Below are 16,704 nucleotides of genomic sequence, written 5' to 3'. Positions count from 1 at the left end.
CTGATTTCACGTGCATCTGGAATCTCTTCTATATATTTCTACATGTTGTCAAACGTTTGATTAGACCTAAGGTTAACATCTACATGAACCGTATAACAATATACAAGATGTTTGTATTGTTAATGTTCAATATGGATTGCCTGTTATATGACTTATTCTTCTGTATGAGGTATTTTGAAAAACAATAAAAACTTTTGGAAAAAAAAAAAAAAAAAGACTTAGGGAGTCATTCGTTTATAGTTAACAGACCATAGCTGGGAAAACATATAGGGTTGTTTGATAAACACTGATCAGCTAGATTATTATTGTTACCAAGCATCTGAAGTTGGGTGGGATATATTAGGCAGTAAGTAAACATCAGTGGCGGTGTGTCCATCAAGGGCGCACGGGTGCTGCCCCCTCTCTCCAGCCACTCCCTCTATGACTGATGGATAGATTCATGCATTGCAAGAATCTATCCATGGCTGCCGCCACCACCCCCTATTAAGGCATCTGGCTCCTTTTCAGACACCAGGCGCCTGAATTACAGTGGCGGGGGTGTATGCTTGAAGCACCTGATTAGAGCCATAGGCTCTAATAGGCTTTAAAAAAGGTGCACAACTTGAAGCGCAAAGCATTGTGCTTGGAGTCCACCCAGGTGTGTTAAAAAGGTGAATGAATATTCGCTTTTCTAACACGGAACCGCCTCTCCACCAATTAGGTAGTGTGTGTCTGATACCCATCACCTGATTGGCTGAAAGGGCAGGCACTGTGATTGGACGCCTATCAGGAGGAGACGCATGGAGGACACAGGAGCCGCTATCTGAGCTGCTGCAAAGTCCCACAGCTCGCTGCTGTCACCTGCTGCCTGCCTGCCACCAAGATAGGGTAAGTGCCGGGCATATGGCTAGCGGGTGGGGGGTCACATTGGCAATTTTTGATGGGCACGGTATTGGAATTTGATGGGTCACAGTGGCAGAATTTGATGGGGCACAGTGGCTGCATTTGATGGGCACAGTGGCAGAATTTCATGAGCACAGTAGCTGCATTTGATGGGCACAGTGGCTGCATTTGATGGCACAGTGGCTGTGTTTGATGGCTAAGTGGCTGAGTTGATGGACACAGTGGCTGCGTTTGATGGGCACAGTGTCTACAATTGATGTTTTTTTTCCAGAATTTTTCAGCTTGTTTGTGCCCCCCCCCCCAAAAAAAATTGGAGCACCAGCCACCACTGGTAAACATGTTGTCCCTGAAGTTGATGTGTTGAAAGCAGAAAAAATAAGCATCACAGTTTGTTGTGGATGCAGTGCCCTCTACTTGTAGGTAGGTGCTTAGTGATGTGTTTTTGACAGTATAGGATATAGAGACAGGTAAATTCAGCCAGGGTCCTGCACTTTACTAGACCTGATTGTTTATTTAGCGATGGGAGTAGAAGAGTAGAAGGGGGTGTGGCCGCCTACACTTGGGCTCAGGGATAGCTCCTCTGCTTGACAGTAGATTCTGCTGGAAAGAGAGGATGGGCTGAGACCTGAGTGGCAGGAAACCCATGTGAGAGAATTGACCAATGGTTAATTTTTATGGTCAATGGGCGGTCTCTCATGAAACGGGGGGGGGGGGGGGCTCCATGCTCCGGGGGAGTCCAAGAGAGGGAGTTGGAGGTCCGGATGCCTGAGAGTTCAGAGATCCCGGAGCCTCTGGGAGGAGGCTGAAGCTGGATGCTAGTCCAGGGAGGCCAAAGTCTGGCCCCTGGAGAAGTCAGCATGTAGCGCTGGAGGAAGACCGGGTGTCCAAGGCGGGGATGTGCCGGATAGCGTGGAGGAGGAGGAATGAAGCAGAAGGAGAAAACTGGGAATCGATTTTCTGTGAGCAGAACATGGACTGTTGATTGGGAGAGAGCAAACCAGTAGAGCTATTCAGTAACTTCATACTGTGTATCCAAGGACCACAGTATCAAGCACTTTCCAGGAGTGAGGGAAGTTCGACAAGTCATGGAAATAGGCAGTGTGGCCTGTGACTTTGAGGTCAACATCCACAGCATTATTCAGAGTGATGCTTATCTGTCCATATTGGAAGTGCAACAAAAGAGAGAATTGGAACCAGGAAAGGATCGCTGTAAGGGATTAAATTAACAACAGCCACGGCTACAGAATTAGTACCCTTTTGACCTAAAACTGGGGTTGGATGGGGCATCTCATATACCCTATTGAACAGCCCACCGATTTATACCCAGAATAAAGCATTATAAAATCCAGAGTTCTGACTGTTTGGTATCATTTACTTGCATGGGTCATTGGAAACTGAGCCATCTGACAAAAGGTAATGAACAAACTCAGCAGCCCTCACGGGGGTATCGCTACATGTATTACCCGTGTCCATAGCCAAAAGAGCCTACGATGGGCAGGTGAGCATCAGAACTGGTCTGGCCTGATGAATCACATTTTCTTTTACATCATGTGGATGGCTGGGTGCGTGGGTGTTGCTCTATTCTGAAGTGCTTATTATCTTACTCGCTATGTGAGTTGCCAATTATTGTTTTTAATCCATTGAAATGGTATTACTCCTATACTTAGAGGAGCTTCTTTCTCTTGTTTTTAGGGCTGAATACAAATGCACGTCACACTTTTCACATATTTATTTGTAAATAAAATTGAAAACCATTTATCATTTTCCTTCCACCTCACAATTATGTGCCACTTTGTGTTGGTCTATCACATAAAATCCCAATAAAATACATTTATGTTTTTGGTTGTAACATGACAAAATGTGGAAAATGGCAAGGGGTATGAATACTTTTCCCACTGTATCTGGGGAACAAATGGCACTAGGATGCAGTATGGGAAGAAGACAAGCCAGCAGAAGCAGTGTGATGCTTTGGGCAATGTTCTGTTGATAAACCTTGGAACTTTAGTTTACCTTTACCAAAAAATGGACTATGTAAGTAAGGGATGCCTGTAGATAAACAAAACTGTACAGCTTTGCCCAAAGTTGAATAATGCCCTTCCCATAGGTGTAGGCCTATGCAGAAGCCTAGCCGAAAAAAAATCTTAGAGATGGCATCATCCTGTCCTTTCTTGTTGCTTGGACATTGCTAAGAAACTCCCAGCTGTTACTGCTCACCCTCACTATCACAGGAGAGAGCTCTCAAACCCTCGTCCATGTGTGGTCCACTATCTCCTCTGTCACAGCATCCCTGAGCTCAGAGCTACTGCAACAGGGGAGAGAGCACACACAAGGGAGTCTGAATCAGCTGGGAGTGTTTTAGCAAAGTCCTAGCAACAAGGCAGGACAGGATGATGCCATCTCTGAGAGTTGTTCGGGCCAGGCTTCACGAGGTGCATAAATGACCTACTTCTATAGCAAGGGCACTATTCAACTTAAGTCAAAGCTGCACAGTTTGCTTTGATCCACAGGTGCCCCTTACTTGCGTAGGCAGTTTTTGGTAAAAGTGAACTAACCCTTTAAGAATAAAAAAAACTTAAATGGGTAGCTCCACTTTCGTGGGGAAAAAATAGCAAATAAAGAAAAAATAGTATATCGTATACAATTGCGACATAAGTCATACTGTAATTGAATGTTATTAAAAATCACCTTTCCTTTCCAATCTGCAGCCGCTGTAATTTTCTGAGAATGCTACCTGCAGTTGTTCTGTACACACAGTGTGTACTGACCACACCCCAGAACATAATTTCCTGCTTGTGTGATTGGCTTACCAATTTTCCCAGAAATCTGTCCTAAGATACAAGTCAGTTTTCAGTCAACCCCTGCAACAACAATGTAATTTTGGGTGAGACACTCCCAGTGTGAACACGTATAAAGGGATGCAGGCCCAGCAGCTTTCCTCATTAGTGCCCTGCAGGTGCACACCTGATAGATAATTATGAAACCACTCCCACTAGACACACTCATCACTGAGGCTCAGAGGAACATACAGGGATTATTTCAGAATAACAAAAGGTAGGAATCTGCAACAAAGGTTATTATAATCCTTGCACTGTACATCACCCAGAGGGGAATGTTTTTTTTCTCAACAAAAGTGGAGTTACTCTTTAAAAGATCATTATTAATATGAAATACTGCAAATTAATATTTTGTATTCCCAAATCCTGCCAGCAGGTGGAAATCTTTTTTTTTTTTTTTAATGGTTTCCTTTACATCTTTGCAAAAAGAGGAAGACACATAGAGAAGAGTAACCAGCGCTGCACACCCCTAAAATACAAAACGTACAAAAAGAAAAAGGATTTCCCCGATGGGGCTTTTTGGCAGCGGGATGGCAAAGTCAAGTACCTTTATCATAGTTGTGTATAAAGAGATTGATTTATTCAAAAAATGTCCAATGTCATAGTATGGTTCAATACAATGTATACCATCTGGTTCAAAGAATACACATTACATATTCCACAGCCCAATAAAACAAACATGTATAGTTACACACTGTTGTATTACATAGTATTGTATAGCAATTGAGCCCCGACGCGTTTCGACCAACATATGGTCTCTTCAGGGGGACGGTTGGATCTGGAAAGATTTACATGAGTTCAAAGTTAAAAAACATGTCAATGCAGATAACATTTAGGTGAGCCAATGGTGGTATATTTACCGCTCAAGGGTGGAATGGGTATTCCTATCACCCAAAATCCTAAAAGCCGCTTAGGGAATCCGAGAGGTCTCTGATGTTCGCCCCTGCCTCCCCAGGGAGGAAGGAAAACCACCTCGGAGGACTTGCAAGGAGCCACACTGTTCACGCCCCTGGAGGGACGGAGGAGACTGCGCCTGCAATCAATACCCAATAGTAGTTATTTAGTATTTGCGTAAAGGTAAGTAAAATCATGGCGGTTTCACCAGGATATCATTATATGGTAAATAATTCTAAGTATATGTATATAAATAAAAAGACTGACGATAACAGGGGTTATCAAATAATAATTTGGCACGATATCATATATGTCCCATAAACATAGTAACTTAGTCAGTATTAAAAATAAAAGGGCATATTAGAGTAATAGAAATATATTAATAGTATTCGTGACAATGATCGTGCATTGTGAAGTGTAGATTACAAGGGTGATTGTGTGTGAGTGGATTGACACAGTCAACAAGTGCTGTATAAGTAAAATAATGATGCGACTGAAGCAAAAAACAAAAAACAAAACTTACATACTGTGAATGAAAACTAAAAATCAATAAAAGAATATGTGATAAATGTGGTAAATACTAAATACTTAAACATGAGTGTGACAGTGTGAGTGTGAAGGTATTAATGCCATCCTGGTAGTAATGAAATTTACCTTATGCAGTGTAAAAGTCCGTATGGGCTTGTACACTGTTGAAGCTTGTGACGATTGTTGGTTAGTAAAGCCAACCTGCTATTATGCAGGAAAGGAAGGGACTCGAATGCCAAAAAAGGGTAAATGCAGTACCATCCATCCAGGCAAGCATGTAGTCCTGGATTGCTAAGAAGCGTGCAGTCTTTTATATACATGGCTGTAGCAATTAGGGTAATTACGCAACAGGCGCCCGTCTTACCTCCCTCCCCCAAGAGATATGGCATGAGGGCCGCTGGATAAGCTGCCCATGTGTGGCTCCCTCGGCGTTCCGGAAGGCTAAAAAGCCCCGACCTCTGTCGTCATCTCCTCCGCAAAACGCGTGACGTCATGGCGCTGCACGCACGCCAAACGCGCATGCGCACTTCGCCAGAGACAGTCAGGAGACAAACAAGGAACGCCGCCGGCAAGGATAGGCTTATCCCGGCGGCCGAGTGTAAACCCCAACCTCCAGTTATAGCGCAGGAGGGCGGACATGTGGACTAGTCCAGCAGCCGCCCCACCTTGCCGGGAAGTCCTGGGGGGTCAGAACCCACCCCTAGGGATCCAGGCAAGCGCCACCAGAAACATGTCGTGACTCACAGCGGTCCCAAATCCAATGGCATAATAACATAAGTCATAACAATTGGACATTTAAACATAAAATCATAGAATATCCGGTAGGGACTATTTATGTTTGACTATTGTACAAGGGCTGTCTGCTACTTTCACCACTCCAATTATCTGCACAAAAAATTCCAATTAACGTTTTCCCACAAATATCGTTCAAAATATTCAAGCATCATATCATGCAGGGGTCCATAATGGATTCCTCCTAATGCGTGGAGGGGGAAGAGATTGGATCTCAATCCAATCCCCCTTTGTTTTAGAGAGATTATTGTTGAAAATCAAAAAATTGGCAAATGCAGGAGTTGGGATGATGGCAGAGGAACACACAGCCCTTGTCTTATCTCGAATGTGTCATAATGGGGAAGGGGTGTTTAACCACCCAATATAGAATGCAAAAAGAGGAAGACACATAGAGAAGAGTAACCAGCGCTGCACACCCCTAAAATACAAAACGTACAAAAAGAAAAAGGATTTCCCCGATGGGGCTTTTTGGCAGCGGGATGGCAAAGTCAAGTACCTTTATCATAGTTGTGTATAAAGAGATTGATTTATTCAAAAAATGGCCAATGTCATAGTGGGTTCAATACAATGTATACCATCTGGTTCAAAGAATACACATTACATATTCCACAGCCCAATAAAACAAACATGTATAGTTACACACTGTTGTATTACATAGTATTGTATAGCAATTGAGCCCCGACGCGTTTCGACCAACATATGGTCTCTTCAGGGGGGACGGTTGGATCTGGAAAGATTTACATGAGTTCAAAGTTAAAAAACATGTCAATGCAGATAACATTTAGGTGAGCCAATGGTGGTATATTTACCGCTCAAGGGTGGAATGGGTATTCCTATCACCCAAAATCCTAAAAGCCGCTTAGGGAATCCGAGAGGTCTCTGATGTTCGCCCCCGCCTCCCCAGGGAGGAAGGAAAGCCACCTCGGAGGACTTGCAAGGAGCCACACTGTTCACGCCCCTGGAGGGACGGAGGAGACTGCGCCTGCAATCAATACCCAATAGTAGTTATTTAGTATTTGCGTAAAGGTAAGTAAAATCATGGCGGTTTCACCAGGATATCATTATATGGTAAATAATTCTAAGTATATGTATATAAATAAAAAGACTGACAATAACAGGGGTTATCAAATAATAAATCAATCTCTTTATACACAACTATGATAAAGGTACTTGACTTTGCCATCCCGCTGCCAAAAAGCCCCATCGGGGAAATCCTTTTTCTTTTTGTCCTTTACATCTTTATCCACTTTGCTGAAAAAAGTTTGCGAATAATTGTAGAAGCTGACATATACATACAGAATGGGACGGCTCAGAGCGCTGACACCACCCCCTTTCTGCCTCCACGCTGTGTTTAGACAGGACCCTATGGATGTTTAGTTAGAAAGAGTGAGAAGACAAGCAGCTACTGCTGTGCTCTTTCGAAGAGCTTAGTGAACCCAGTGTCAAAGGGGTACTGTGAAACTCTATATCAAAAGAAACAAGAAAAAAAACTGATATAAAGCATCAAAAATAAATACATAATAATAATCCAAAAAAAAAAAATCTATCTATCTATCTATCTATCTATCTATCTATCTATATATATATAATTTTATTTTTTTTACACAAAAGGTTAAAATAAAAAGTGGCTTTACACCATTACAGTTTCTCTTTCATTAAACCCTAATATGCTTTTCACATGTAAATAGACAAAACAATGAAAACATTTAGAATACATACACCCTACAGTAATTCTTTAATTAGGCCCTGGGGAAAAATTCTAGGCTCACATACGGCTATTTAAACAAAGAGTAATTATTTTCTTGCAACCTTGAGCATCCAAAAGAAGGTATGCCATGTTGTTATATTTTTATTCTCAAAAAATAAATAAAATCAATATTAGGAATAAAATGTTAGTACATAATATAATATAATAACCGTTTGGTAAAGTATACATTTTATTATAATACTTGCTTAGGTGCTGAGACCATTATTTAATTAAACTGAATATTACATTTAGTAATGGTGGAATTTATCAGAGCATACAAGCTATTTGCTAGATAAACATAATTTATGCTTATTTCACAAATAAGATTAAGAAAAAAATATCTCTGTTACCCTACTATTTGTAAGGTACATTTCACATTTACCTACTTTAATCCAGTCCAGTTATGTGATCCAGCAGCTCCAGCTCTCCCGAGCTCTTCACATCAGACAAGATGTGAACTCCTGGAGCCATGACTTCAACCAAAGCTCCCATGGACCATCTGTTGCTGGCACTCCCTCCTCTCCACTGCAGCAGCCGCTCTCTGACATGTGACTGGACCAAACAGGATTAAAAAAAGGTATTTAGATTGCCCCTTTTCATACTGGCTATGCAGTATAGGTAGAAGGAGGGGGAAAACATAATTTTTAGGAATTGTTGTCATTAGCCTTCCACCTTCACCCCTTCACGACTCCTTAACATATAAATGCAGAACAGTTTATTATGGAAAAGACATCATAGTTATAGCACCACATCCCTCAATAATTTGTATAGTTGCAGGTTTTTGGGGTTTTTTAGGTGCATTTTATGAAAAATCCAGCGCTATATAAGTACCTGAAATAAATAATAAAAATAAATAAAATATTCCCAGGGTTAATCGTCGGAGTGGCCATCAAGATGAACAAGCACGTGTGTATTGCTGCTGTTTATTATTTGTGATTATGGATTAAGTGGGGTACACACTATAAGAAAATAGGGCAAAGGTTAGTCCGATTTTTCGCAATGTTTCAAAGCAGATCGGAACCCATGTAAGAAAATTCGTATGAATATTCTCGTACGACAAAGGCTTTTTTTGTTGTTTATTGTTTCTGATCATGCGCAGTCTTTCTTTTCAGTTTTTTCTTGTATGAAAATCAGACGAAAACGATACACATTAAACGAAAATTGTTTGTCCTGTCTTATACGAGAAAAATTTTGGACCATATACCATATTACCAAAAGTATTGGGATGCCTGCCTTTACATGCACATGACCTTTTCTTCAGGGAAAGCTGTCAAAAAGGTTTAGGAGTGTGTCTATGGGAATGTTTGACCATTCTTCCAGAAGTGCATATGTGAGATGAGGCACTGATGTTGGACGAGACAGCCTGGCTCACAGTCTCTGCTCTTATTCATCCCAAAGGTGTTCTATCGGGTTGAGGTCAGGATTCTGTGCAGGCCATTCCAGTTCCTCCACCCCAAACTCACTCATCCATGTCTTTATGGACGTTGCTTTGTGCACTGGTGTGCAGTCATGTTGGAACAGGGAGTGGCAATCCCCAAACTGTTCCCACAAAGTTGGGGGCATGAAATTGTCCAAAATGTCTTGGTATGCTGATATTGCCGATCTTAGCGCCATCCACCCAAGCAGCAGGAATGATTTTAAAGTAATATAGGCAATTTTATTCAGTTATTATATGAGTGCATTTTTTTTTCTCTTTCTCTTCTTAATAAAAAATAGCTCAGTGAGACTATGTCAGTTTTTGTATCCTTTTGAGCAGTGATTCATGCTTTATCACCTGAGCTAAGAGGATTACTGGATTTACGGAGTGAGAGTTCTGGGGAGGATTGCTTGAGTCTTGGGAGAGTCCAGCTGGCTTTATAGCATCTGATTGATTTGATCAAAGGTACAAAAAGACCTTTTATAATGAGAGTCAATCCATAACATGAGCTTGGTGCCCAAAAGGGGTTTGGTGGAGGTGTCTGCTATTACACAATCTGATTAAATGAACTGTCTATGTGGATTTGATCAGGATTGGTGGATTATATTACAGTTTTAGTCATGGACATTTATATGAAGGTGATGAGGGATTATAATTACACGTTTATAGTCAGCACAATTTAGATTTTTGTTACTTTGGTATTTTATGTTAATGTTTTTTTTGATTTATGAATCAGCACAGAATATTTTTATACACATATGTTGAGGGATTTTTCACTTTCATGCCTGCAGCTTTAGTTTAGTTTACTGGTGTACAGCCACATTTGTCCCAAATGACGGAGATGGTCAATTTGCTGGCAACAATAAAACAACTGGGGCAGCCTATGGTTGGCATGATTGAATACCATAAAAGAGTATAATGCTTCAAGTGTTATTTTTCTAGTTGCGGTCTGGAAATTAAAGCAAGCAACCCCTTAGCCATAGTCCTTTAATAAAGGACTTGATATCATTGCCTAGCTATATTGGAAAACATTATCTGGAATTTCCTGTTTCATAACAGCCTAGGTCAGAAATTATGGAAAATTAATAAGCTATATTATAACCCAACCACCATTTAACGGGGCACATAAGAGGACCAGGAGAGTGGTAGGGAACACCTTGTGAAATCCTAATGCACAAATAAAAAACAAACACAAGAGGCACCTCCCTCCAGGTGTAGCGATTTATTAAAAAGAATAAAAGATAAAAATGCACTCACTAGTTAAAAGTGGACCAAGGCTTGTCAAAAACCCATATAGACCTCCATAGATTCACTGTGAGGCAGCAGAGCTCTACAGGTTTGAGGCTGGCTGAAGCAGAGTTCTTGGTGAAAGTACAGCTGTCAGGCTTCAGGCTGGAACAAGGCGATAGCAGTTTTCAGAAGTAGCAAGATGGCTGCAGTTCTAAACAGATTAGGCGACCCATCAGACTTTGTAACAGAAGTGATGTTTCCTCGCTGCCGCCATCTTGCTACACCCTGACCTCGTCCACAGTAAGGATAGAGTGAGAAGGTGGCAAGCGGACATCTTAATTACACCCACCAGCGTCTTGCATTCATACAGCTATTTTTAACAGTAAACGGAGTATATATAGTGAAATGCAGTATTTTGAATTCCCTTATAATAATGAAATTTATATATATTTTTTTCACACAAATAGAGCTTTCTTTTGGTGGTATTTGATCACCATTTTTTTTTATTATATAAATGAAAAAATACAAAACTTTTGAAAAAAAAAAAAAAGTATTTTCTACTTTCTTTTATAAAACATATCAAATAAAATCAAATTTCTTCATAAATTTAGGCCAAAATATATTCTGCTACATGTCTTTGGTAAACACCAAAACTGGATATTTGGGGACACTAGTATAGTTTTGATCATGATTAACCACTTCAATACCGGGCACTTAAACACCTTCCTGCCCAGACCAATTTTGAGCTTTCAGTGCTGATGCACTTTGAATGACAATTGCGCGGTCATGCTACACTGTACCCAAATGAAATTTTTATCATTTTTTTCCCACAAATAGAGCTTTCTTTTGGTGGTATTTGATCACCTCTACAGTTTTTATTTTTTGCACTACAAATAAAAAAATACCGAAAACTTTGAAAAAATTTTTATTTTTTTGTTTCAGTTTCAAAACTTTGTAAATAAGTACGTTTTCTCCTTCACTGATGGGGCTACACTAATGGGCACTGATGGGCACCAATGATGTGGCACTGATGAGGTGGCATTGATGGACACTGATAGGTGGCACTGATGGGCGACACGGATTGGCACTGATAGGTGGCACAAATTGGCACTGATAGTTGGCACAGATTGGCATGGATGGGCGGCACAGATGGGCATGGATAGGCGGCACAGATGGGCATGGGTGGGCACTGATAGGTGGCACGGATGGGCACTGATAGGCGGCACAGGTGGGCACTCATAGGCGGCACAGGTGTTATACTGTACTAATGGATGCCAATCAGTGCCAAACAATAATGCATGCCAATCAGTGATGCCCATTGTGGGCACTGATTGGCATCCATTGTGGCACTGACTGGCATCCCTGGTGGTCTAGGGAGGATTACCTTTTGCTCAGCATCCCTGGTGCTCTGGTGGCGTCCCTGGTGGTCCAGTGTGGGCATCCTCGGGGGGGCTGTGCTGATAATCAATCAGCACAGACCCCCCCCTGTCAGAGGAGCAGCCGATCGGCTCTCCTCTACTCGCGTCTGACAGACGCGAGTGAGGAAAAGCCGATCACTGTCTCTTCCTATTTACACTGTGATCAGCCGTGATTGGACACGGCTGATCACATGGTAAAGAGTCTCCGTCGGAGACTCTTTACCGAGATCGTAGTTGCCAGGTGTCAGACTGACACCCCGCAACAACGATCGCCGCGATGCGCGCCACCGGGGGCGCGCAGTGGCTCATAATCCTGATCACGTCATATGACGTCCGATCAGGATTATGCAACCACTTTGCCACCGTCAATTGCCTATAGGGCGGGCAGCAAGTGGTTAAGATACTGATCCATACAGACACTAAACTAGTAATGGCAGTAATCATCTACGTATAATGTGGCTTTGATAGTGTGGCAGGTAATCTGTTGATAACTGAGGGACACTAATACAGTGATCAGCGAAAATACTTTACACTCTACCGAGGACACTGGCTGGTAAAGAGGGTTAACATCAAGGGGCAAAAAAAAAAGGGGGTTATCTGTGTGCCTAACAAGTGTAACGTGTGTTGATTTTACTCAAAGATCCCTGCTTTTCAGGGAGAAGAAACAGCCAAATCGCTGTATACACAGAGTTCTGTGTGTTTGTAAACACAGGACTCTGTGCTGTGACTGACCACAGCTAATCAGCAAGTTTCAGCCAAAATCATTGGCTAAAATCTGCTGACAAACTCGTGCTGTGTCCAATCACAGCATGGGCCAGCAGAGGGAGCACACACATGTGCGCCAGAAAACCAGCAAGTTCACTGCCACGTACGAGTCTGTTGCAGTGCCTGTGTAATGACATATTCAGCGACCCATCTCAGTTTGCTACGAAAGGGACGTTCCGTCTCTGCCATCTTGCTACACCCCACACTCATCCACAGTAAGGATACACTAAGAAGGGGGAAAGGGGACACGTGGTTATACCCACCAGAGTTTTGCTTTTTAGAGGTATTTATAACAGTAAAGTGAGTTTCTATAGTGAAATACAGGACTTAGAACTCCGTCTGACTACTTATATGTTGAATTTTAAAAGCAGCGAACTTCTGTCAGATTAGCAAACCCATGAGATGAGCAGGGTTGCCGCTGCTTTTAAAATTCAAGATCTAAGTAGTCAGACGGAGTTGTTATGTACTGTATTTTCACTATATAAACTGACTTTACTGTTATAATTATATGGACAATGCAAAACTCCGGTGGGTGTAACAACATGTCCGCTTTCCCCCGTTCACAGTGTATCCTTACCGTGGACGAGTGTGGGAAGTGGTTAAAAAGTGTGCCTTCTGCATTGAGGACCAATTCAATTAGAGGGCGTGTGGCCAGACTCATTACCTTACAGATGATGGGAACAGTTAGGAGTCCAACAAGACTCATTGGGTTTGATTTAGTAAAACTGGAGCGTGTAAAATCATGTGCAGTTGTGCATAGAATCCAATCAGCTTCCAGGTTTTGTTGTGAAAGCCTAATTGAACAAGCTGAAGTTAGAAGCGGATTGGCTACAATGCACAGCTGCACCAGATTTTTCACTCTTCAGTTTTAGTAAATAAACCCCATTCACTCTCAATTGATGGGAGAAGCTAGAAGGCTACCCGCTGCTAGATTTTCACGTCAAAAGACATGTGATGCCGCATACACACGACCGGACTCTCTGGCAGAAAAGGTCAGACGGAATCATTCCGTCGGATATTCTGATCGTGTGTGGGCTTCATTTGACTTTTTTCTTCAAATATTCTGACGGACCTAGAAATAGAACAGGTTTCAAATCTGTCAGATGGAATCAATGTCTATCGGGAAAACCATTCGTCTGTATGCTGGTCCGATGGACCAAATACGACGCAAAGGCAGCTATTGGCTACTGGCTATTGGGCTTCCTCTTCTAGTCCCGTCGCACATTATCAATTTATCAACTTTGGTCCGTTCGTATGTGGAAAAGTCCGTTCAGTCGGTACTCCGTCGGGAAGACCGTCTGACCTTTTCTGCCGGAAATTCCAGTCGTGTGTACGTGGCATAAGTCTTCTTTTACACTGCTCCATTGCACAAATCTGTGGAAAAAGGACATGTGACTAAAAAAACCCAACCGTGGGTGCATTTTTTTTTATACATTTTCCATTCATTTAAATGGGCAGTTGTGTTTTTGGTGTGGTTATCCTACAGCACCAAAAATGGTGGAGGACTTTAAAATTTTTAAAGCATTTGTTACCCCAACACTTATTTCTGATAATGCCTTGTTGATTTCAGAGAAGAATGGTCAGACTGATTCCAGATGATAGAAGGGCAACAGTAACTTAAATAACCACTCATTACAACCAAGGTATGCAGAATACCATCTCTGAATGCACAACACATTGAACCTTGAAGCAGGTGCCAATCATGTCAGCTAAGAACAGGAAACTGAGGCTACAATTCGCACAGGCTCACCAAAATTGAAGAACAGAAGATTGGAAAACCATTGGTTTGATGAGTCTCGATTTCAGATACGACATTCAGATGGTAGGGTTAGAATATGGTGTAAACAACACGAAAGCATGGGTCCATCCTGCCTTGTATCAGCAGTTCATGTTGGTGGTGTAATGGTGTGGGGGATATTTTCTTTGGGACCCTTAGTACCAACTGAGCATCGTTTAAATGCCACAGCCTACCAGAGTACATAGTCACAGTTATAGTAGGTAATGTTGAAAAAAGTTCATCAAGTCCAACCTATGTGTGTGATTATATTGTATATCCCTGTATGTTGTGGTCGTTCAGGTGCTTATCTAATAGTTTCTTGAAACTAATCGATGCTCTCCACTGAGACCACCGCCTGCTAAAGGGAATTCCACATCCTCTCCGTTCTTACAGTAAAGAACCCTCTATGTCTTGTTAAATTCCCTTATGCAAAAAAGTTTAGTTGTTGCTGAATATTGTTTCTGGCCATGTCCATCCCTTTAGGACTACAGTGTAACCATCTTCTGATTGTTCCTTCCAGCAGGATAATGCACCATGTCACAAAGCTCAAATCATCTCACCACTGGTTTTCTTGAACTCCAATGGCCTCCACAGTCACCAGATCTCAATCCAATAGAGCACCTTTGGTATGTGGTGGAACAAGAGATTCACATTATGGATGTGTAGCTGACAAATCTGCAGCAACTGCTTGATGCTATCATGTCAATATGGACCAGAATCTCTGAGGAATGTTTTCAAAACCTTGAGGAATCTATGCCCCAAAGAATTAAGCCAGTTTTCAAGTCAAAGGTGGGTCCAACCCGGTACTAGCAAGGTGTACCTAATAAAGTGGCCGGAGAGTGTATATCTGGTCACCTCCTGTGCCAATTCCTGACAGGTCCTTTACATTTCACTTTTTTTAGTTGAGCATATCTGTAAACCATATATTTATACATTATTCGTAACTTTGTTATTCTACAGAGGCCTATAACATCTTGGGAATAGGACGTGGATCAGGTCAGGATGGGGAGGATGAAGTCATCTGTAGAAGACGAGGCCAAAGAATGTGAGATGAAGCAGCAAGCCAAGTATCTTTAGAGATTTGTGCTTTGCAGTTTATATAAAAAAAAAAAAAATGACTAACTTATCTACAGACTTGGCAACAACAGATTTTATTTTAGTAGGCTTCTCCGATTATGTCCAACAACCCATTATTTTGTTCCCGGTATTTTTTTCTATATACATGCTTTCTATTTTGGGCAACCTTCTTCTAATTTCTGTCACTATCATATCTCCTCGGCTACAATCTCCCATGTACTTTTTCCTCAGCAACCTTTCTTGTAGACATGAGTTTGACAACAGTTGTGGTCCCTCGACTCCTTCTAAACTTACTGCTCAACCAAAAAAACATTTCTTTTCCAGAGTGCATTGCCCAAGTTTATTTTTTCATTGCCTTTGCAGGAGTTGAATGCTTTATTCTTTCCTCAATGGCCTATGACAGATACATAGCGGTCTGCAAACCTTTATACTACATAACAATAATGAACAGAAAGTTGAGTCTCCAGCTAGCCTTGGCTTCATGGATAATCAACTTCATCAACTCTATCCTTCACACGCTTCTAATTTCTAGGTTGTCTTTTTGTGGACCTCGACTTGTCCAGCATTTCTTCTGTGACTTACTACCCCTCTTTAAACTTTCTTGCTCAGATACATCAGTCAATCAGTTGGTTATCTTCACTGAAGGCTTCATGATCGTTGCATTGCCTTTCTTGGTAACATTGATTTCCTATATTCATATCATTTGGACCATATTGAAGATACCATCCTCCATAGGGAGGAAGACGGCATTTTCCACTTGTTCAGCCCACCTGACCGTAGTCACCTTGTTTTATGGAACAATGATTTGTGTGTATTTTCGACCATCATTTGCATATTCTCTGGTATATGATAAACTTGCAGCAGTTCTATACACAGTCTTCACGCCAATGCTTAATCCATTTATTTACAGTTTGCGGAATAAAGATGTAAAGATTGCATTCAAGAAACTTACACATTCTAATATATGTAGCTGAATCAAGTATTCAATAATACATAATAAATCTATGCTTTGGAACAGTGGCAGCTGGTGCTCAATTTTTTTTTTTTGGGGTGGGGGGGATTGGGGCAAAAAAACTGAAAAGTTCTGAAATAAAACCCCATACATTTCCACCACTGTGCCATCAAACGCAGCCACTGTGCCAAAAAATGCTGCCACTGTGCCCCATCAAATACAGCTACTGTGTCTATCTTATGCAGCCACTGTGCTCCATCAAATACAGCTACTGTGTCTATCTTATGCAGCCACTGTGCTCCATCAAATGGAGCCTCACCCTGTCACATCAAATGCAGCCTGTTACATAGTTAGGTTGAAAAAAAAGACAAGTCCCTCGAGTTCAACCAAA

The 16,704-nt window shown here is 41.6% G+C and overlaps 1 protein-coding gene across 1 annotated transcript; it reads left to right on the top strand.

Annotated features, from left to right (window-relative positions):
* The first annotated feature begins 14,862 nt into the window (after positions 1–14,862).
* LOC143934374 (olfactory receptor 1L6-like) lies at positions 14,863–16,376 on the top strand. The gene is given in 3 exon segments (XM_077457937.1): positions 14,863–15,073; positions 15,245–15,601; positions 15,603–16,376. Coding segments are annotated over 2 exon segments (936 nt in total). The 5' UTR covers positions 14,863–15,073; positions 15,245–15,398; the 3' UTR covers positions 16,336–16,376.
* The last annotated feature ends 328 nt before the right edge of the window (positions 16,377–16,704 follow it).

The sequence above is a fragment of the Lithobates pipiens genome, unplaced genomic scaffold (assembly GCF_037356315.1).
Source record: "Lithobates pipiens isolate NorthernLeopardFrog02 unplaced genomic scaffold, aLitPip1_a1.2 Scaffold_27, whole genome shotgun sequence".
In the NCBI taxonomy this organism is placed as follows: domain Eukaryota; kingdom Metazoa; phylum Chordata; class Amphibia; order Anura; family Ranidae; genus Lithobates; species Lithobates pipiens.
This window is presented reverse-complemented; position numbering and strand designations above follow the sequence as displayed.